General features: G+C 41.8%; 1 protein-coding gene across 1 annotated transcript in view; it reads left to right on the forward strand.

Annotated features, from left to right (window-relative positions):
* The window catches only part of FANCC (FA complementation group C), a 220,412-nt gene that overhangs the window by 51,271 nt on the left and 145,674 nt on the right, over positions 1 to 23,467 (forward strand). The window contains exon 4 of the mRNA XM_063454967.1: positions 20,258 to 20,352. Coding sequence (XP_063311037.1) covers positions 20,258 to 20,352 — 95 coding nt within the window. The remainder of the gene's footprint in view (positions 1 to 20,257; positions 20,353 to 23,467) is intronic.

Raw genomic sequence — 23,467 nt, forward strand, 5'->3', positions numbered from 1 at the left:
TGTGTGTGTGTGAGGGGTGCAACATACAATGGCACACATCAGATTTACAAAATGCCTTGCAAAAATGCAACATGCATGTAAAAATGAAAAATGAAAAAAAAAAAAACCTTCTACAAACTTTGTAATTAGATGGTTAAAAAATGGTGGCACTTTAAGGCACGATATACATCATGATGAGCTCTAGAGTGTCTACTTTCACAAATGGTAGGCCTTTGTAGTGTAATTTAAACAATCAAGCTGCTATATTGCCCCAAAATGAGACATGGGTCCATCAAATCCATTAAGCAATATTCTAACTGTACAAACTGAAATGGCCATGTTGTGGTGGAATCTCGGTAAAAATAAATTTAGTAGGCCGAGATTACCACGTGGCATGTGTACGTGCATATGCTGACGTATCGATCAGTTGGTTGCACGAGGCAAGATACGATCAGTAGTGTACGGAGCATGTGCAAGAATACAGGATGTAGTATTCCCCTCCTCCATTGTGCTGGACAAGCCATGCGGTCAAGCAGGAAGTTAATTCTTATTTGTATTGATTGGTCAAGAGAATGTGCGGGTGGAGCTTAATATGGGAGGAGTTATGTGCCTATATAAGGAGCCTGCACTATTGTCCGGGGCTCAGAACTTGCTGTATTTTGGTGACATTAGTCCCTCTGAGTCCCGATCGGTGATCCAATAAAGAATCTCTTCCTTCCTGAAGAAACCTGTGTCCATCTCTCTGTGCTTTGCTTCCGTCAGTTTCTCCGGTATCATTTGGTGCATTGGCCGGGAAGCTCATCGTTCAACGGTAGCTGAGAGGCAGAGGCGTGAGACGGTCTATCTTTGCCCACGTTCTCTACGGCTGCACCCCTGAACTTCTGCGTGGACCTCCCTTCGTCTCGGCGCCACTGGTCTGTTGTCCAGGAGATCATCGGCCTCTACGTAAGAAGTGCTGGGGTGTCCCCGTCGATGAGTGTGAACTCAGGTTCAGGAACGAGGAGGTAAGACAACTGCTGTTTTAGACGGCAGACCCACTAGGGGTATACCGATTGTGCGGTAGGCCCATAAGGGGTTATTTGTGTATGGAATCTGCCCCCTCTGTCGGAGGGAAGGAGCGAAGGCGCACCGCTCAATCGAACGCTCTTTAGTCAGACCGTTTGATTTGGTTAGTCAGGCGGGGTCCTGTGTAAATAGCCCTAGCCGGACACCGGTGTCTTGTCTAGACTAGCGTTCTAGGGTGTATATTACGTTCGCTAGGTCGGAGGGACCGGGAGACTAAGCGGCGCCTGTGTAAATTCGGTTCGCTAGCTCTCAACCTATCTTGGCTAAGTGGGAAGGCGTGTAAATTTGGAACCCACTAGATTTTTGATAGTAATCGACTAAGAGGCGCCTGTGTAAATTCGGTCCTCTAGCTCGCTATATGTGGTGCTTGGGCAGTGTGGCTAACCAAAACGGGTGTACATAGTTTTAGGTAGTCCATTCAAGGTACTGGCCAATAGTTTAGTTGGGAATTGTAAATGTGTTAAAGATTGTTTAGTAAAGTGTATATCTTGTTAGATAGCGCGAGCTCAGCCGTCTAGCGAGAGTGTTAATAGTGTGTTGCTGTATTATAGTGCACGGTACCATAACCCTGTATATTTACTGACACTGTATATAAGTACTAATCATTGTCGTCTATTGCATGTTTAACACCATAACCACTAATAATTGTATTGTGACCTTAAATTGTGCTTTGACCTATGCTAACCGTACTGTAACCGCTATTTGTAAAAGACGATGTTACTGGGGTGTGTTATAGACGGGTAATTCATATATAGAGAATTATAGCGTGGGTGACTGTATAGTTTCGCCAAAGGGCATAATATTGATTATCTAGTGACTGGTGTAACAGCTGTGTGTGTACGGGAATTCCCTGAGTGTTTATTGTGTTATTGTGTACGTTTCCCTTGGTAACCGTACCACGTGGTGCTGTTGCCAGAGGAAACGGGTGTGATTGTTGAATAGTACGCGTGCATAGTATTCGTTGTCAACGACGTTCCATTGATAAGTATGGGCGCGTCGCAGTCAACGATTCCGGATCCCTTAGGTTGTATGGTGAAGAATTTTAAAAAGGGATTCAAAACATGTGATTTTGGGGTTAAAATGTCTCCTGTACGTTTGGTCACTTTGTGTACTAGGGAGTGGCCTACTTTGGTTGCGGCATGGCCGCCACGTGGCAGTTTGGATCCAACTCTGGTACAGCGCTTACACGTGGCTGTATCGGGTAGGCCTGAACTTTACGGGCAGTTTCCTTATATTGATTGTTGGAGACAGGCCGTAAATGACTCGCCAAAATGGATTCAGACATGCCACGAGGAGCAATGTCGCCTCATGGTGGCTAGGACTTGTTTGTCCACTAGGACTGGTGTTAGGCGCATTTTGGACACGCCCCCTGAGTCCGAGATCCCTTTGCCGCCCCCTTACTTTCCTTTAAGAGGAAGTGACGCAAATGCAGGAAGTCCTGCACCCCTTCCCTCATTGCCCTCATCCACTTCCGCTTCCTCCTCCAGTACAGAATCCACCCCCTCTCGTACTAAACCAACCCCCATTAGATCTGAATATCCTGATTTGGCGCCACTTCAGACTTCCGGTCAAGCTTCTTCTAGCTCGGCTCGAAGTGTTTTATTTACTACTTTTTCCCAAAACCAAGCTCCCACATCCTCATGCTTTATTACCCCCCGACCGGAACCTCTAACTGACGCCCCTCCACGTAGCCCCATACTAACCCGACAACTGACCGGTACCCAACAATTAAAACATTATCAGATGCCTCTTCGTCTGAATCCCGGGTCAGCCTATATCGATGCCGCAGGTCAAATGGCACATGCTGACCCAGTCTTCGTATATGTCCCGTTCACGACAACCGATCTCTTGAATTGGAAGACCCACAATTCCTCGTATACTGAGAAACCACAAGCTATGACTGATCTGTTCACCTCGATAGTTCAGACACATAACCCGACATGGGCTGATTGCCAGCAGTTATTAATGACTTTGTTTAACAATGAGGAAAGGACAAGGATTAACCAAGGATTAACCAAGGATTAACCAAGGATTAACCAAGTGAGCCTAAGACAATATCACATCCCGCAGAAGGCTAAGAAGAACATCCAATCTTATCTGGATAAGTTCATACGGTATGGTATCCTAAAATTCTGTACTTCCCCCTGGAACACCCCATTGCTGCCTGTTCAAAAGCCCGGTACAGATGAGTATCGACCTGTGCAGGACTTGAGAGCAGTCAATGATGCGGTTGTTAGTATACATCCAGTTGTACCCAATCCATATAACCTGCTTGCTTTAATTCCGGGCGGGGCTACTTACTTTACAGTCTTAGACCTCAAAGATGCCTTCTTTTGCCTCCGAATTGCCGCAGAAAGTCAATGTATTTTCGCTTTCCAATGGGAGAACGCTGTAACGGGCTCAAAACGCCAAATGACCTGGACAAGACTGCCCCAAGGGTTTAAAAATTCACCTACCCTATTTGGTTCAGCTCTAAGTCAAGATCTACTGGATTTCGAGTCCATCCCAGGAGAGTGTGTATTGTTACAGTATGTAGATGACTTGTTGATAGCAGCAGTTACAAAGGAAATATGTCAGCAAGCAACGCACGATCTACTACACATTCTCTGGAAGGCAGGATACAAGGTGTCTAGAAAGAAGGCTCAGTTGTGTTTGCCAACTGTCAAATATCTGGGATTCCATATCTCTGAAGGTCAAAGAATTATGGGGCCAGAGAGAAAAGAAGCTGTGTGCCAAATACCGATACCCAAGAATAGAAGACAAGTGCGAGAATTCTTGGGGGCAGCAGGCTTCTGTAGGATATGGATTCCCAGCTACGCGATACTGGCAAAACCTCTGTATGCAGCTATCAAAGGTATAGAGCACGACCCCTTCTTATGGACTCAAGAACAGCAAACGGCATTTGAAGATGTGAAGAAGGCTTTGATGAGTGCCCCAGCATTAGGTCTACCTGATCACACACGACCATTCTACCTGTATGTACATGAGCAAAGAAGAATGGCTGTGGGAGTATTGACACAGTACTTGGGATCATGGCAAAGACCTGTTGCCTACATGTCTAAGCAACTGGATGCAGTGGCCAGCGGACTTCCACCTTGTCTAAGAGCCGTAGCTGCAGCCGCCCTGCTAGTAGCTGAAGCCGATAAACTCACTCTGGGTCAAGAACTTTATGTACGAGTCCCACATGCAGTACAGACGTTGTTGGATTACAAAGGAAATCATTGGTTTAGTAACAGCCGTATGACCAAGTATCAAGCAATATTGTGTGAAAACCCAAGAGTGCATTTAGAGACTGTAAACACCCTAAATCCAGCTACCCTTTTGCCACAACCTACTGAAAGTCAACATGATTGTTTGGAAGTAATGGATGAAGTCTTTTCAAGTAGACCAGATCTTCGTGATTTTCCCATCCAGAACCCCGATGTTCAATATTACACCGACGGCAGTAGTTATGTGAAAGAAGGGATCCGCTATGCAGGATATGCAGTAACAACAATAGACAAGGTGATAGAAGCTCGGCCACTGGCAAAAGGAACATCAGCACAAAAGGCAGAATTGATAGCACTGACACGAGCGTTACAATTGGCTGAAGGTTTAAGAGTGAACATCTACACGGACTCCAAGTATGCGTTTTTAACCACTCATGCCCACGGAGCTTTGTATAAAGAAAGAGGACTATTGAATTCAGAAGGCAAAGAAATCAAGTATGCAGCTGAAATCCTACAACTATTGGAAGCAGTGTGGGAGCCGAAAGAAGTCGGTATTATTCATTGTCGAGCGCATCTGAGAGGAGATGGTGATGTAACCAAAGGAAATCGGATGGCAGATAGTGCAGCTAAGCGTGCCGCTGAATCAGGAAGACAGGAATATGTGGGGCATATAGCTGCTCTTATACCAACTCCCCTGTCTCAATGGACTCCAGTTTATACAGCTCAAGAAGAGGAGTGGTTAAAGACTGAACCTGGAAAGTATTTGGAGAACAAATGGTATCAGTTAGAAGATGGAAGAATAGTCATTCCAGCATCACTAGCGGTAGAAATTGTCCAAAACTATCACAACAGGACACATTCTGGGAGAGACAGCACAGAAGAATCTCTCAGAAAACATTTCTACATACCAAGATTGTCCAACTTGACTCAGGCCATTGTACGAAGATGTGTAACGTGTGCTAAAAATAATGCAAGGCAAGGACCAGTAAAGCCACCAGGAGTCCAGTTTATGGGGGGACTCCCCATGTCCGATTTACAAATTGACTATACAGTGATGCCTAAATCGGGTGGACATCGTTACCTGTTAGTAATTGTGTGCACCTATTCAGGCTGGGTAGAAGCATGTCCTACTCGTACAGAGAAAGCAGGAGAAGTTGTGAGATTCCTGCTACGAGAAATAATACCCCGATATGGACTACCCTGCTCTATAGGATCGGACAATGGTCCAGCTTTTGTTCATCAGTGCCTACAACAACTGACTCATATGCTTGGTATAAAGTGGAGGCTTCATACGGCATATAGACCCCAGAGTTCTGGTAAGGTAGAGAGAATGAATAGAACTATTAAGAATCAGTTGGCTAAAATGTGTCAGGAAACCCAACTTAAATGGAACGTTCTCTTACCCATAGCTCTATTGCGAATCCGCAGTACCCCTACCAGAAGGATGGGCCTCTCTCCTTTTGAAATCATGTATGGGCGACCACCTCCCGTACTTGGTAACTTAAGGGGGGACTTGAGTCAGTTGGGAGAAGGAATTACCCGGCAGCAGGTTGTAGAGTTGGGTAAGACTATGGAGGAGGTACAGAAATGGGTACAAGATAGATTACCTGTGAATATTTATCCCCCAGTTCATAGTTACCACCCAGGAGACCAAGTGTGGATTAAAGAGTGGAATAATGTACCGTTAGGGCCCAAGTGGAGAGGTCCTTATGTTGTTCTTTTGTCTACCCCTACAGCGATAAAAGTAGCCGAAGTGACTCCGTGGATACATCACTCCAGGGTTAAACCAGCAGCAGTCGATTCTTGGCAAGTTACAGCAGATCCAGAGAATCCCTGCAAGATCCGGTTAAAACGCACGACTCAGTCGGAGTGACGAGGAACTTTGTGGATTACAAAATTTTATTGTTTCAGAGATTTGGTGCGTGAGTGAGAGGGCCATAATAAAGCCTGTCCGCCCACCGACGTATAGTGTATAAGCCAGGAAAGTCTCGAAGGGACTCCTGTGAAGAAGAGCAGAACTCCATTCCCTGCAGCCCTTACATCCTGGAAGCTGAGGTGCCTTCGCACGGACGAAGACTGAGGATGACGACGAAAGATGTGTTCTTGATAATGTTTATTTATGTGTATTTTTATATTCAGGAAGGTAGAGGTACCGACACTCCTAGCTGTGAGGTATGCACTAAGACTACAAGAACAGGTAACCATATTTCCCAAACCCTAATTTGGCATTCACAATACGAGTGTAAAGGAGATGTATCAAGATGTAGATACCTAAATATAGAATATAGTGTGTGCCATTTAGGAGTAGGAGAACCTAAGTGCTTCAGTCCAGAGTATCAACCCCGTACAATTTGGTTGACTCTCAGGAATGGAGATCCTCAGGGGACCCTAATTAACAAGACAGTATTAGAATCCGTACATTCTTCGGGTGTTCTGCTATTTGATGCGTGTAAGGCGATATCAAGTGGTAGAAAGCCGTGGAATGTATGTGGGGATCTTAGATGGGAGAGGACGTATGGGTCTAACGATAAATATATTTGTCCCAGTAGTAAAAATAAATATGTGAGTCCTAGATGCCCAAATAGAGATTATAACTTTTGCCCATATTGGTCTTGTGTGGGGTGGGCAACTTGGGGACAGACAGTAGACAAGGACATGATTGTGACTAAGTTGCCTACCAGCCCATATTGTAAGTCTATGGAATGCAATCCAGTCCATATACTTATAAATAACCCCGACAAGTTCTTAGACAAGTATGGTAATTTATTTGGGTTTCAAATATATGGGACGGGTTTAGATCCTGGGACAGTATTGTTTATAGGGATAGAGACTGATACGGTATCCTCCCAAACTCATCAAGTATACCATTCCTTTTATGAAGAGATGAGTATAGATAATAAGATCCCCCATAATGCTAAAAACCTGTTCATTGATTTAGCCGAAAGTATTGCCGGTAGTCTTAATGTTACCAACTGCTATGTGTGTGGAGGTACTAACATGGGAGACCAATGGCCTTGGGAAGCAAAGGAGGTAATGTCCGGTTCTGAGGCAGTTGACCAATTAATATCTACACAAGCCGATTATCATATGAGTGTTAGAGGTAAATCTGAGTGGAGATTAAAGACCTCCATCATAGGTTATGTTTGCATAGCAAGGAAAGGAATGATGTATAATACTTCTGTAGGAGAATTAACTTGTCTAGGGCAAAAAGCTTATGATGATGATACAAAGAATACAACTTGGTGGTCGGCTTCAAATGTCTCAGAACCATCTAACCCGTTTGCTAGATACGCCAATTTAAAGGATGTGTGGTTTGATCTATCCATCACATCTACCTGGAGAGCCCCAGCAAATTTGTACTGGATCTGTGGTAAGAAAGCCTATTCGGAGTTGCCACAGGACTGGGAAGGGGCATGTGTGTTGGGTATGCTCAAACCATCCTTCTTCTTGTTACCTATTGAAACAGGTGAGACTTTAGGTGTTAAAGTGTATGATGTGAATCATAGGAAGAAAAGGGGACCCATAGAGATAGGCGCCTGGGAAGATAATGAATGGCCTCCCCAGCGTATTATAGATTATTATGGGCCAGCCACGTGGGCAGAGGACGGTACTTTTGGTTATAGAACCCCTATTTATATGCTCAACCGTATTATACGATTACAGGCGGTGGTTGAGATTATTACTAACGAGACATCACAAGCGCTCAATCTTCTAGCGAAGCATAATACCAGGATGAGGACAGCAGTCTACCAAAATAGATTAGCCTTGGATTACCTTTTGGCAGTAGAGGGAGGTGTATGTGGGAAGTTTAACCTGAGCAATTGCTGCCTTCAAATAGATGACGAAGGGCAAGCAATAGCTGAGCTTACTAGCCATATGGTTAAACTAGCGCATGTGCCTACTCAGGTATGGAAAGGGTATAATCCAAGTAGTTGGTTTGGTAGCTGGTATGAGTGGTTTGGAGGGCTTAATGCAGTGGTAGGTGGAGTCCTACTGATTTTAATGTTGTGTCTACTCCTGCCGTGTCTTATACCCTTAGTAGTTAGGTCTGTGCAAAGCCTGATAGAAAATATAGCAGAGAGGAAGGCTGCTGCACAGATAATGGCAATTTATAAATATGAGGCTCTAGATCAGGGAGAACCAATGCAGGAAGATGAGTGTTGAAGATTCACATCATAAGATAAGTCTGGTCTGGTTCAAGGTAACTTGCGGTGTATGCAAACTAAGGTTAAGTGATGCCTCAAGTAATTGTGAAATATCAAGAGGCATCAAAGGGGGGAATGTGGTGGAATCTCGGTAAAAATAAATTTAGTAGGCCGAGATTACCACGTGGCATGTGTACGTGCATATGCTGACGTATCGATCAGTTGGTTGCACGAGGCAAGATACGATCAGTAGTGTACGGAGCATGTGCAAGAATACAGGATGTAGTATTCCCCTCCTCCATTGTGCTGGACAAGCCATGCGGTCAAGCAGGAAGTTAATTCTTATTTGTATTGATTGGTCAAGAGAATGTGCGGGTGGAGCTTAATATGGGAGGAGTTATGTGCCTATATAAGGAGCCTGCACTATTGTCCGGGGCTCAGAACTTGCTGTATTTTGGTGACGTTAGTCCCTCTGAGTCCCGATCGGTGATCCAATAAAGAATCTCTTCCTTCCTGAAGAAACCTGTGTCCATCTCTCTGTGCTTTGCTTCCGTCAGTTTCTCCGGTATCAATGTCTCTTATATGGCACTGTAGCTTCACAGGATAGTGTCTACTGCATACATTGCGGGTATTGCTGAACACAATATTGGGTTTTGTACAGAAATCGGCCACATAATGTTTGCAAAATGCACATTTTTTTTTCAATTCTTTATTTTTGCAGTGCGTATAGTGGTTACAGGCATACATATGGTACCCCAACGGCATTCCATATGCTGATTTCAAGACATTAGTTACAGAAGGGGGTAGATAGACAATGCACTTTTTTTTTTGTTTGAGGTTACGTAAAGATAACAAGCTAATAGGTGTGGCTTTATGGTGTAACATGCTAGGTTAAAATTGCGTTTAACGCAACTAGTTGCACATCAGATTGTAGTTATATTGCCATGACCGTAATCTAAGACAATCTAAGACATAGAGGTTGCTTAACAAATTAAACAAGAAGGGCATCCAAATGAAGCTCTACCAGACAGTACATAGTTGTAGAAATCAACAGTGCATGCAATTTAACATGAGGGACATATCTCTTTCACCCAAGCAGTGGTTAATGCCATTATGGTTGTGGGTGCAACAGCAAAGTTAGGGTCATATCAGTGATAGGCACTCAGTAATTGAAAAGACAGGGTTACACATATGTGTGAAAGAAATGCGCTAGTATTAACATTCATGCCCTCCTGTTCAACGTCTTATGCTTGCTGCTATGCTAAAAAAGGCCTATTAACTCAGTCTATTAACTCACAACTTAGTAGCTCACGGTCTGCCCTAGCGTTATTGTTCGTAATATGGGTTAACATACATGCAGCTGATATGCCTCTGGCTAGGTAGTGGTTAAGACTAAACAGTTATGCATTATGTGTGGAGCTGAAAAGACTCTGCTAATCTTTTTTTTTTTTCGTGCATGAATTAACAATTTGGTCTGCCACACCACAATAGCGATATGAGACCATTCGTCAATAGATTGCAAGGCGGCATAAGAAATACTGTGCACATTTTTTAAGTAAAATACAGGTTGATTCACGATGTGTCAGTAGCTGAAAACGCATGAGGATTGATGTAGCTATGTGTTGTAGTCGGACACTGAGTAACTAACACACTAACATATTAATAGGACATGCAATGCAATTTCTATGCATGTTGGTCAGTACACTTAGCTTAGCACTAGTAATGATAGGGGTATGCCCTGTGTGTGCTCATAGTGGATTAGTGTAGGCTAGGGTAGCATAGTGCCTATCAGTCAGGGTTAACAGCTTGACAGTTGTGGTATAGGTCGCACATACAGTGTTGTGACTGGTTAATGACATCAAAGATTTACACCAGACATTAATAGTGATAATGTGTCTTGGCTCAGAGCTACTAGGTACCAACAGGACTATATGGGTATTTAACTGAATCGGCAAAGCAGCATAAACAGTCCAGGCAAGGGTTAATACACATCAGTCACTGGGATAAATGCGAGGCAGCACCCGAAATGCGCCCCACAGGTATTACATTGTTGGAGGTTCAGCCTATCCCTTGGCTTGGCATCCGATCTCTGTGGTTTGAGGGAGTCTCGTTCTGGAGACGGACGTCGGTTTGATATCTGCGGCAGGAGCATCTTGTGTGGTCTCCCCGTCCGCCCCAGCTCTCAGCGTACTGCCGTGTACCTGAGCCGCCTGTTTCTCTGCGTGTTGCAGCCGGAGCTCGGGGTCCACCGGTATGTTGCTTCTTCATGCATAGAGTGGCGGTCCCCCGGGCGGGTGGTGAAGCTTTGATGGGGTGATCCCGCTTGAGCATAGTGTGGCACCTTGTTGGTCTGGGCATGTGGCATTTAGGCTTTTCTCGGGGTGCTCACCTTCTCATTCCTGCCTTCCAAGTCGCGCCGTTGCCCTGTTCCAGAGCTGCTTGCTGCTGTGTTGGCATTGGTGAGGTTACTGTCAGTGGAGCCTCTTCATCTGTGCCCCCGCGGAGTTTAAGTTTGGCCCAGAAGGCAGTGAACAGACGATCAAGTCTTTCCTCCAGCGGGGTTAGCGGAGAGGCGGGCCGCGGCTCACACGTGGCGTCCACCATGTCTGGCATGCTGCTGGGTCACAAGATTTAGTAGCCGGGATATCCCTCACCGGCTTGGGGGGGGGGGGGGGGAGGGTGTATCGGGGGACCTGCAGGCTAGTGGGCTCCTGTCAGCGGAGGGGTCGGCTACCTCCCTTGCGCCGTCTGAGTAGGCCTCCTGTAGGCCTCAGGTCTGAACCCGGGATATGTCCACCGATTTTAGTCGTGGTACTTGACGCGTGTTGCCACAGATGTGGACCTCTGTCTCCAGGCCTGGTATACTATTAAGATTTGGGGCTATTGCTGTCAATGTGGTTGAATAAGTATTTTAGCCCGGAGCTCTCACGAAGTGTGACCGCTCGGCATGGCGGTCAGGCTCCGCCCCCCCCGCAAAATGCACATTTAAAAAAAATTGTGTGTGTGTTACAAATGAGAAAAACACAATTTTACTACAATATTTAGCAGAGATTGGCAGTTAGATGGCCACATCAAAGTGTAAAAATACCCTTGGGTAAATAGTCTGAGATGTCTACTTTATATAAATATATAGTTTTATGTGGAAACTTTATTTTCTGTATTTGCTATTGGGCTTATAAGACAAATATACCTAATTCTAAAAGCACTCCACATTGGAATTTTATTTTACACCTTGTATTTTGTGACCTGTAATTAAAAAAAACAAAAACTGAAATCCTAGACATATGTAAATCAGTACAAATAAATGAGTTTATTTTGGATTGCTTTTCGTAAGCTGCACTAATTATGCACACATTAGCATTGCCAAACCTGTGAAAAATCAAGGGGTTCTAATGTTTACACCACGGGTGTCCAACCTGTGGCCTATGGGCTGCATTCGGCCCAGGACCGTTAGCAGTGTGGCCCAGTTGCCGTCTGCATTGCCGAGCGGAGAGGGAGGCAGGGAGACTGTTACATTCTGTGCTCCTCCTGCACAGATCCTTCGCCAGCTGGCTCATATGACGGCATCCTGGCATCACTGCTGGGCGCACAAGGGACGTGTGCAGGAAGAGCACAGAGGTCCCAGCACCAGCAGCAACCACTGGCCACCAGGCACAGAGGATCCATTCCTGCCCTCCCAGTGCAAGGTAGGGAGGCTGGGTGGGCCTCTTTATTACTAAGTGTGTAAGCATGTGATTTTTGTCTGTTTTGTCAGTGTTTGGCTGTGTGTGTGTGGGGGCATGGAGAGGGCGGGTAGGGGTCTGTGGATATGTCTGTGATTGAGTGTTTAAGTGTGTGATTATGCGTGTGTGTCTGTGATTTATGTGTATGTATGTGATTGTGTGTAATTTTAAATGTGTGTGAATCTGTGATTATGCTTGTGTATCGGTGTGTGATTTTGTGTATGTGTGTGTGTGTATCTGTGTATATATAGGTATGTGATTGTGTGTGTGGGTCTGATTCTGTGTATGTGGTTGTGTGTATATGACTGATTTTATGTGTGTGTGAGTCTGATTGTGTATGTATATATGTGATTTTAGGTGTGTAATTTTGTGTGTGCGTATGTAATTGTGTGTATACGTATGTGATTGTATTTGTGTCTGATTGTGTATGTATATATGTATGAGTGTGTGTGGGTATATCTGTTAATGTGTGTATAAGTCTGTAAATGTATGTGTGTATGGGGTTCTGTGTGTACACGTGTGTGTACATTTGTGATTTTGTGTGTAATTGTATGTGTGTGGGTCTGTAATTGTGTGTGTGTGTATTTGTGATTGTGCGTATAGGTCTGTGATTGTATGCTTGTGTGTCAGTGATTATGTGTGTATAGATTTCTGACTATTTGTATAGGTCTGTGATTGTGTGTGTGTGTGTGTGTGTGTGTGTATCTGTGGTTATGTGTGCATACATATATACGTATAAATGTATATACATGTTTATGTATTTAGTAGATAGCTCCATAATTTGATATCCTTTAATATTGCAATCTCACATCAGGATACCAAATAAGGGAGTTATCTGCTAAACAATTTAAATATCCAAATTACAAAAAGGGCTTTTAAGGATATACCGTATATACTCGAGTATAAGCCGAGTTTTTCAGCCCATTTTTTGGGCTGAAAAACCCCAACTCGGCTTATACTCGAGTCAAGGTCTGTATTATGGCAATTTGCATTGCCATAATACAGACTGGGGGAGAGGGGGGCTGGCAGAGCTGTAACTTACCTGTTCTGCAGCTCCTGTCAGCTCTCTCCTCCTCCGCGCCGTCCGTTCAGCACCTCGGTCAGCTCCCAGTGTGAGCTGATAGAAGGAGCTGCACGGACGGCGCAGAGGAGGAGAGAGCTGACAGGAGCTGCAGAACAGGTAAGTTACAGCTCTGCCAGCCCCCCTCTCCCCCCACTGAACTGCCACTGGACCACCAGGGAAGGAGAGCCCCCCTCCCTGCCATATATCAAGCAGGGAGGGGGGACGAAAAATAAATAAAAATATAAATAAAATAAGAAATAATAATAAAAAATAATAATAATAATAATAAAAAAAAAAAAAAAAAAAAAAAAAAAAAAAGGGGGTATAAGGACCACTGTGGGAGGGGGGGGGTATAAGGACCACTATGGGAGGGAGGGGGTGGGATAAGGACCACTATGGGAGGGAGGGGGGTATAAGGACCGCTATGGGAGGGAGGGGGGGTATAAGGACCGCTATGGGAGGGAGGGGGGGTATAAGGACCACTATTGGAGGGAGGGGGTGGGATAAGGACCACTATGGGAGGGAGGGGGGGTATAAGGACCGCTATGGGAGGGAGGGGGGGTATAAGGACCACTATGGGAGGGAGGGGGGGATAAGGACCACTATGGGAGGGAGGGGGGGATAAGGACCACTATGGGAGGGAGGGGGGGATAAGGACCACTATGGGAGGGGAGGGGGAAGTAAGGACCACTAGGGGAGGGGAGGGGGAAGTAAGGACCACTAGGGGAGGGGAGGGTAAGGACCACTGGGGGAGGGGGGTGAAGGAACACGGGGGTGGGGAGGTAAGGACCACTGAGGGAGGAGGAGGGGAGGTCAGGACATATGGGGGGGGCAAATATCCTTGCACCGGCCCTGCACACACTGCATTCATACACTGCATTCATACACACACTGCATTCATACACACACACTGCATTCATACACACACACTGCATTCATACACACACACACTGCATTCATACACACACACACTGCACTCATACACACGCTGCACTCATACACACGCTGCACTCATACACACACACGCTGCACTCATACACACACACGCTGCACTCATACACACACACGCTGCACTCATACGCACACACTGCATTCATTATACACACACTGTAAATAAATATTCAATTAAAATATTTTTTTTAGGATCTAATTTTATTTAGAAATTTACCAGTAGCTGCTGCATTTCCCACCCTAGTCTTATACTCGAGTCAATACGTTTTCCCAGTTTTTTGGGGAAAAATTAGGGGCCTCGGCTTATATTCGGGTCGGCTTATACTCGAGTATATACGGTATTACTTGTATACATTATCTTTATCAGGGATAGACAACCATCGACACACCAGATGTTATGGATTGTATCTCCCATAATGCTGGCAAAGCATCAAGGGAGATGTAGTTCACAACATCTGGAGTGACGAACGTTGCCTACCCTGGATCGATATTATATTTATATTTTTTTGTAAATTCTTTATTTCAGAATTTTTTTACAGTTCTTTTGAAATACAGAAAGGAAGTGTGTAGTGTTAACAATATAACATAACATTGTGGTCTTGCGCAATATGCATTTTGCATCTTAATTGATCTATTCTGGTACCCTCAGGTAGCTGCAATTGTTGTAGTATGTTTACTATCGCTTAACATTTCGTATTTGACTTTGTGTTGCGTGTCTCGAGTAGTGTAACCTTGAGAAGTTAAATAGTCAGGTAGTTGTTTGCAGTTCGTTCCGTGGATTGCTTGTTCGGGTCATGTGTGATCCGAATTTTGTGTGATCAGGCGTGGAGGTAGTGCCAATAACATTAGTCCCCTACCCTAGTGCTGTCCTCCTACCACAACTGGTTGGGCTGATTATCGCCTGGGATTTCTCCTTTCATATGCTATGTGTGTGGCTAGCTGTCATATCTGAGCTTATGTAGTAGGGTTAGTGATTAATCGTTGCATCCTCCTAGTGTGCTATATTATATATTTAAACCAAAGTAGAAATGAAAGTGGAGCAGTAATGAAAATATGTTTATCCAAGTGGCAAAAACAATGTTTAGGTGAGATACCCAAAAAGAGCTTTAGCTCTCACCTGATGTTTATCTCACCTAAACATTGTTTTTGCCACTTGAATAAACAACTTTTCATTACTGCTCCACTTTCATTTATACTTTGGTTTAGATTTCTGTATTGTGTTTTGGGGTACAACACGTGAGCTTGTAAGCAGTATATGAAAATGTATTAAATGTGGAACATACCAGCTCTAATTATTTAGAAACCAGATTACTGCAGGAATTTGACCGCTCCAAAATTAAACAGAATTTTATATTATATATTTGATGTGTGGCCCAAGACAATTCCTCTGCGCTCAATGCAGCCCCGGGAATCCAAAAGGTTTTACACTATCTTTATTGCAAATTCTGCTTAATTTAGAATTTCTTATCTCCTGCTCTGTTAATAGCTTGCTAGACCCCGCAGGAGCCGCCTGTGTGTTATTAAAGTTCAATATACAGAGCATCTGATTGAAAATTAAATCACTTTGTTTTCCTGCAGGCTGTGTCAGTCACAGCTAGGGAAGGTGTGGCTAGAGCTGTATGGACAGAAACAAAAGTGTATTTATTATTATTATTGGCGTTTATATAGCGCCAACAAATTCCGTAGCTCTTTACAATATTAGAGGAGGGGGATATTTAACAATAAACGAAACAGTTACAAAAACATACAGGAACAATATAGGTTGAAGAGGACCCTGCTCAAATCAGCTTACAGTCTAGAGGAGGTGGGGTATAAAACACAATAGGACAGGAGATAGCAATCAAACAAGGTGGGAGTGAAAGAGAGCTGGAGGAGAGAGAAGAGTGCTGTCCTTTAGGAGAGGGCAAATGACAGTTATGTGAGGTCGATTTTACACTGGTAGGCTATATGCTTTCCTGAAGAAATGGGTTTTAATGCACTTTTTAAACGATTGAAGACTAGGGGAGAGTCTGGTGGTGGTAGGCAGGCTATTCACAGCAAAAAGCCTTCAGGTTCTACTCACCAGTACAAATTCAATAATCTCTAGTCGTTCTGGTGACTATAGTGTCCCTTTAATATATATATATTTATATCAAAATACACTTAGAATGGAAAAAAAAAAAAAATATATATATATATATATATATAAACAAATTGTGAGATAGCACTCCCAGGACTCCAAAAGGTATAAAAATAAAATTTAACTTTTATTTTCCAAATTAAAAGATCAACGTTTCAGTTTGCCACCCAAACTTTCATCAGGATTGTTTGGGTGGCAAACTAAAACGTTGATCTTTTAATTTGGCAAATAAAAGTAAAATTGTATTTTTACACCTTTGGAGTCCTGGGAGTGTTATCTCTACGCAATTTGTTATACTATGCCGATAAGCACCGGGCAGAGACACCAGTAAGTGGAGTGCAAGACTATTTTTTTGTTGTGTTTTTATATATATATATATATATATATATATATATATATATATATATCTCCATATACATAATTACATAAATAATTTCATAAATATACACGTAGACTTCAAATATAGAAATATGTATATATATTTAAATTCTACATGCATTTTTATGTAATATTTTGACACAATTAAGTAATTTTATTGATTTCAATTTGAGGAACTAGCCTGACAACCCAGGCTGAAAGTCCAGATAATTTAATTTGCTAGCAGTGTATTTAACCCTGTAACTTTTCATGACACCCTAAAACCTGTTCATCGGGGGTGCTGTTTTACTGGGAGACTTCGCTGAACACAAATATTAGTGTTTCAAAACAGTAAAACACATCACAGCGATGATATTGTCAGTGAAGGTGAATTTTTTTGCATTTTTTACACACAAATGGCACTTTCACTGATGATATCATTGCTGTGATACATTTTACTGTTTTTAAACACTAATATTTGTGTTCAGCGAAGTCTCCCGAGTATAACAGTGCCCCCAATGTACAGGTTTTATAGTGTTTTTGAAAAGTTACAGGACCAAATATAAGGCTTGATTTTCCATTATTTCACATTGAAATTTGCCAGATTTGTTATGTTGCCTTTGAGAGCGTATGGTAGCCCAGGAATGAGAATTACCCCAATGATGCCATACCATTTGCAAAAGAAGACAACCCAAGGTATTGCAAATGGGGTATGTTCAGTTTTTTTTTAGTAGCAACTTAGTCACAAACATTGGCCAAATTTGTTATTTGCATTTTTAACAGACAAACAAATATAAATGCTAACTTTGGCCAGTGTTTGTGACGAAGTAGCTACTAAAAAAGACTGGACATACTCCATATTGAATACCCTAGGTTGTTTACTTAAAAAAATATGTACATATGAGGTGTAATTCAGAGATTTATGACAGATAACCGTGTTACAATGTCACTATTGATACATTTTAAAAATATATATTTTGAAACAGCAATGTCCTACTTGTATTTATAGACCTATAACTTGCAAAAGACAGCTAAGAACATGTTAACATTGGGTATTTCTAAACTCAGGACAAAATTTATAAACTATTTAGCACAGGTGTTTTTTGTCGGTTGCAGATGAGTAACAGGTTTTGGGGGTCAAAGTTAGAAAAAGTGTGTTTAAAAAAAAAATTCATCATGTTTTATCATTTTTTAAATAGTAAATTATATGATATGATGAAAATAATGATATCTTTAGAAAGACCATTTAATGGCGAGAAAAACGGTATACTGTATAATATGTGTGGGTACACTAAATGAGTAAGAGGAAAATTACAGATAAAGACAAACACCACAGAAATGTAAAAACAGCCCTGGTCCTTAACGGTAAGAAAATTGAAAAACGGTCTGGTCACTAAGGGGTTGATTTTAAAGCAAAACCTACAATGTAACAATGTTTTAAGTTGTCAGGATCGGGACAGGGATCCAACACGCAGAGTACAAACAGTAGCCAGATACGTATACCGGACCTTAGAATGGCCGGACTAACGTAAGTAGTACAGTATAGAATGGTCAAAGACAAGCCGAGGTCGAGGGTAACAGAAGACAGGTAAGTGAGAGACAAGCCGAATCAAGGGTAACAGAGATAAGCAGAGTAAGGTAAACAAGCCGGGTCAAAACCAAAAGGGATAATAGAATACACAAGCACTGAGTAACTAGAACAAGCTAGAACCACGACAGGGCAATGAGCTAATGAAAGAAGCTCTGTTAAATACCCTGTTCAGAGCAGTAACCACGCCTCCAAGGCGTCCTGATTGGTCCTGCAGCCATTGACTGACAGGTTGTTCCGGGGGAGTGTCCTGATGACTACTTCCTGCCTAGATGCTGTAAAAGGCAGTCACTCCCTCGCGGCCGGCCTAGCATGACCGGATAGACCGCGGGGAAGGGAGCCATCAGACCGTCTGGATGGAGGAACAGCTAAGTCTCTACCTCTTTCGGAGGTAGAGACCACAGGTACCCTGACATAAGTACACAAAAAAATAGAACAAAAAAGCGCAATATAAAATTAAATCGTCTATGTTAGCGCTGTGCAATAGCCCGAAATAAGTGTTTGTGGGGAAGCTGGGTATTGAGATAAATGTGTATGATTTCCACTTTCACAGCGGTGGTTTAGGAAATTAGGAGTATTCTGTGTAAACTTTGTATCCAACAGCAGTGATCACAGTAACATATCTTCAAAGATACAAACCAAGCAAAGAAAGTGCAACACAGTTTATTAATATCATGTAAAAATGAAACTCCAAATCCTTTAAACAACTCATACACAGTAAAAAAGATGGTGTTTAAATCCTACTTTCCATCAAGGGATCCAAACAGAGTCCAGAATATGTAGCATATAAGCAGTGTGCTGAAAGTATTACCACTCCGTTGGTGCAGTAGAAATCCAGAAAATGTCCAAGGATCAAGCCGAAATGCTGCAAGTTCAAATGGAGGGATGACAAAGCACTTAACTGCCAAAGGTGTCTGCCTGGAAAGATAAGATGAAAGGCTTCTAACTCATCCACGCGTTCCGCCCGTACTCAGGGAAATATATTTCTTTGTATCTTTCAACTGCAAATCTTTTTATATATGTTAAATACCAGTAAATATATAATAGTTGCCTTTTCTCAGATAAATATGTTAATAGGAATGGCACCTTTTCAAGAGTGCACAATTCTGATTTGTGTCAGAAAAAGTATATTTATGGGAGCCACCTTTTTTCATTTTCTGGTAAAACAATTCCATACATTGATACACTCACTTATTCATAGGTTGCATAGTAGCATGCATACAACTGATTCAAATCACAGACTATCCGTTACAGACACATTTACTAGAACATTGCTGTTTGCTGTTACTTCCAAAAAGTGGTTGAAGCAGAACTGTCACTTCTGTGGAGACTTCACCATTAAGTAAAACATTGAAAACTTATGTTCACCTCCTTTTCATGTGATGCTCCATTTTTCTTTTAAATTGTATATTGAAGATTTAACGAGGGACAGCACAGTTCTCAGTCTGCCCATGTCCAGCCAGGAAACAATGCTTATGAGGAGTAAGCAGACATATTATTTTTATTTCTTCTCTCCTAGTAACTATCGATGGAAGCACCTAGTTCCAAGGTAGATGTGTGGATATCTAGGTTTAATTTTAATTTTCAGACCTTGCAAAAACCTACGCAGCAACACAATATAATGATGAAACCCACACATCATAGAAGATCTGAACCAATTTTCTTTCAACAAAATTAAAAGCTACTTTATTATGCAAAAATATATTTAAAATGTGCATGATAGTTGGCAAAGGACAGTACAATAGATACAAATATCCCTAAAGCCTACTTGCCCAAAAAGGAGGGAACACAAGTACTATAAGACTTGTTGGATGTGTTCTTTACCCAAGCTGGACATTATGCCAATGGCCAAAAAAACATATCTGCTAAATATAGAGTATAAGTAATCAAAATAATAAAATTCCTTGGAAGTGGCAGTTAGCCTTTAAAAGTAGATCTGTAAACACTTATTGCCTTGCTAATAAAAATATACAAACATGCTGCATAGTATAATTCTCTTTAAAATTTGTCCTGGGAATGATATATATAAATATGTTGATGATCTTTGTCCTTTCTACAGAGGGCTTGCAGAAAGCACTGATGTCCTGCCTGTGTTGCCTGTATAGCAGTGATCCACGTGGCCCTTTGGAATTAAAAACTAATGACTGGATACAGGTAAGTCAACCCCAACATTCCACCAAAAAAGAGGCCCCTGGTTTTGAAGCCTATTGTTAATCATTTTGACTATTAGAGATATTAGAAATAATATTCAAAATGTTAACATATTGGTAAGAGTAAACGCTAGAGATAATGTCAAGTATTACACCTTCCTTAATGTTGTTCATATTTGTGTATGCCAAATTTATTAGGCAAGTGCCACATAGCTTGTATTGTATATTACAATCTACAAAATTACTGACAATCTATTAGAAAGCTTTTAAAAGTACTTGAGAACACCCGTTTTGGAAGACATTTTGATTTTGCCTCAGAATATCACTATATGCTAAGTATGCCACCATGCAATTTGTCCAGTTTCTGGCAGGGCATAAGATAACCTCTAATTGCTATGTTTGAAAAGCAACTTTTGCCCAAAAGGACCTTAATGCTTTCTGCTTTTCTGACTGAAACTCCCCTTCAAAAGAGAGAGAATTACTATGTGCAATTAGGTCAAACATCTAATATCTCAACCACCTCCAGACAATGTCACCAAAGAAGAACAGCCAAACAATATGTGTAGTATTTTAATTGTTTATGTCCATAAACACTTTATTCACCCATAATACCTTTGTTCAAAATGCATATCTTGAATACAGCTTAAATTGGGCATCACTTGGTGGAGTTGACCCACTTCCATCCTTTTTTAATGAATGTAACGAGTAAAGATGCACCTTCCAAGTTATTTTTGTTTTCAGAGGGACTTCAAGGCTCTTCCTGTGCATTATGTGTTTATGGTATTTTTAGTTCAGCTGCCACAGTGCTTGACACATTTTACTAGAGTCGTAACAGATTTTTAGGAGGTGGACTTTTGTCACATTTCACACAAAATGTGATCAAATTATTCAGATTTACACATTAAAAAATCGTGAGTAAAAGTTTGTGTGTGTGGTTTTAGTGTCACGTAAGTCAAGGCATGTATATATAAATATTAAGATTCATGTGTAGGCAATGATATAGGTGTGAGTTGTTAAAGCATTGGAGGACCCAGAAGAGACATGTCTATGTGGTTTGTCATATTTTGAATCCTGGCTCACCTATATAACCCAGTGAGTATCTATGGTTGGGAATAACCCTGCAAGTTCTGCGTACATAAGAGCTGGATAATAACCTTGCAAGCACAAAACGGGAAGATGGGAGGCATTAATCTTCAAGTACGGAACTTGCGAACAAGAGGGAGTTAAAACCTGCAAGTGCTGAATGTGAGGGAGTTAAAACCTGCAAGTGCTGAATGTGAGGGAGTTAAAACCTGCAAGTGCTGAATGTGAGGGAGTTAAAACCTGCAAGTGCTGAATGTGAGGGAGTTAAAACCTGCAAGTGCTGAATGTGAGGGAGTTAAAACCTGCAAGTGCTGAATGTGAGGGAGTTAAAACCTGCAAGTGCTGAATGTGAGGGAGTTAAAACCTGCAAGTGCTGAATGTGAGGGAGTTAAAACCTGCAAGTGCTGAATGTGAGGGAGTTAAAACCTGCAAGTGCTGAATGTGAGGGAGTTAAAACCTGCAAGTGCTGAATGTGAGGGAGTTAAAACCTGCAAGTGCTGAACGTGAGGGAGTTTAACCTTGTGACTTTTGACCACAGTTTCAAAACTTGACTTCTCTGTCATCTTCTGCAGGTCTTGCCCCCCTCCCCCATCCACTGCATGGTATAAGGTTGCCAACATGGCAACAATCAGAGTGAGAAGTTGGTGACTAGTGAAAAGGGACTGCCAAGTGTTTAAGCTAATCGGTATTATGCAGTCTGATTGAGCCTATTTAACAGTTTGGGGTCAGAACAGCTACTCCTGTAGAATTTATGTTAAAATTGTCCTGCAATAGAGGCAAAAATGTGTTATTTGACATTTCATGGCCCCCTGTTAATTTGAAGAACCTATTTGCAATCTCTTTTTTTTTTTTTTTGCCTGTTTTGTTAATACAAGAAACCTTGCAGGAAATAAGAAACATGTTTGACTAGAATAAACATGGCAGCATATAAAATATAATAGTCGTTTGTAATATTGTTCATCACAATGTAGTATAAGAACTTAGTAAATCTAAAGAAACATTCATGAATTCATGCTAATAAAGTGCTTTATTTGTTTGAGATTTGATATACAAATCTATATTTATATTGTTTTTTTATAAATATAAATAAATGTAAGCTCTGCGTGACAATTAAGTTGGGCAAATCAAAATACCATATTTAGGAAGTTCAGATGTACTCCTAAACATTGTGGAATTTGCCTATTTTTACTTTTATTGCTCCAGGAAGCCTGCATTTTATAGCAGACTGGAGGATGCTATTCAGATGTTGCAATTTTCTGGTCAATGACCATGACTTGAATTCTAGCTGAATTCCCTTTGGCTCAAATATACCAAGATGCCAGTCAAAAATCAGCTTTGGTATTAACTTTGCCAGTGTTTTGTCACATAATGTGCTTTCGTTAAGATATATTATGCTATTCATTTTATGCCTTTTTATGCATCATTAGTTTAATCTCTAACATGCTATTTTATACAAAAGCAATTCATGACACTGCTTTACTTACTATTTAAAACAAAAAATCACATATGTTGTGTAACAAGTAACTAAACAGTTTGTGCACCATCACTAGTTAATTGGAATACAATTGGTATGGTGCCAGGAGGTCCCTGCTGCTTCTTTACTTAAGTCTGTACTGCAGCACCATATCGCTCTGCCACCCTTTCTTTCAATTTCTTAACATTTTCAGAACTTCTGCAAGGGCAGCACTGATGGCTTAGAGCAGTCAGCTAACACTATAAGCCAATCAATATCTATTGGAAGAAGAGTTGGAGCTTGGATACTACAGGTTAACACAAAACTAAATTAGGGAACTGCCAGCAAATTAAAATGACTCTCTGTGCTAAATTTTACACTACCCCTCATATTTGTGCATGCTATTTTGTTTTCATTCTTTTTCATCACTACTTGTACAGTTGTATAGTTTTTGTCAAAGTTTATACATAAATACCAACGTTTCCCCTTCTCAGCTGCTTGTCTCTCATGTCCTTTTCAGATCTCAGCAAGTATACAGTTTTTGATCTAATAAAGAGTGAAGCAATGATAAGAATGATTACCG

This window comes from Pelobates fuscus, chromosome 5 (genome assembly GCF_036172605.1).
Source record: "Pelobates fuscus isolate aPelFus1 chromosome 5, aPelFus1.pri, whole genome shotgun sequence".
Classification (NCBI taxonomy): Eukaryota; Metazoa; Chordata; class Amphibia; order Anura; family Pelobatidae; genus Pelobates; species Pelobates fuscus.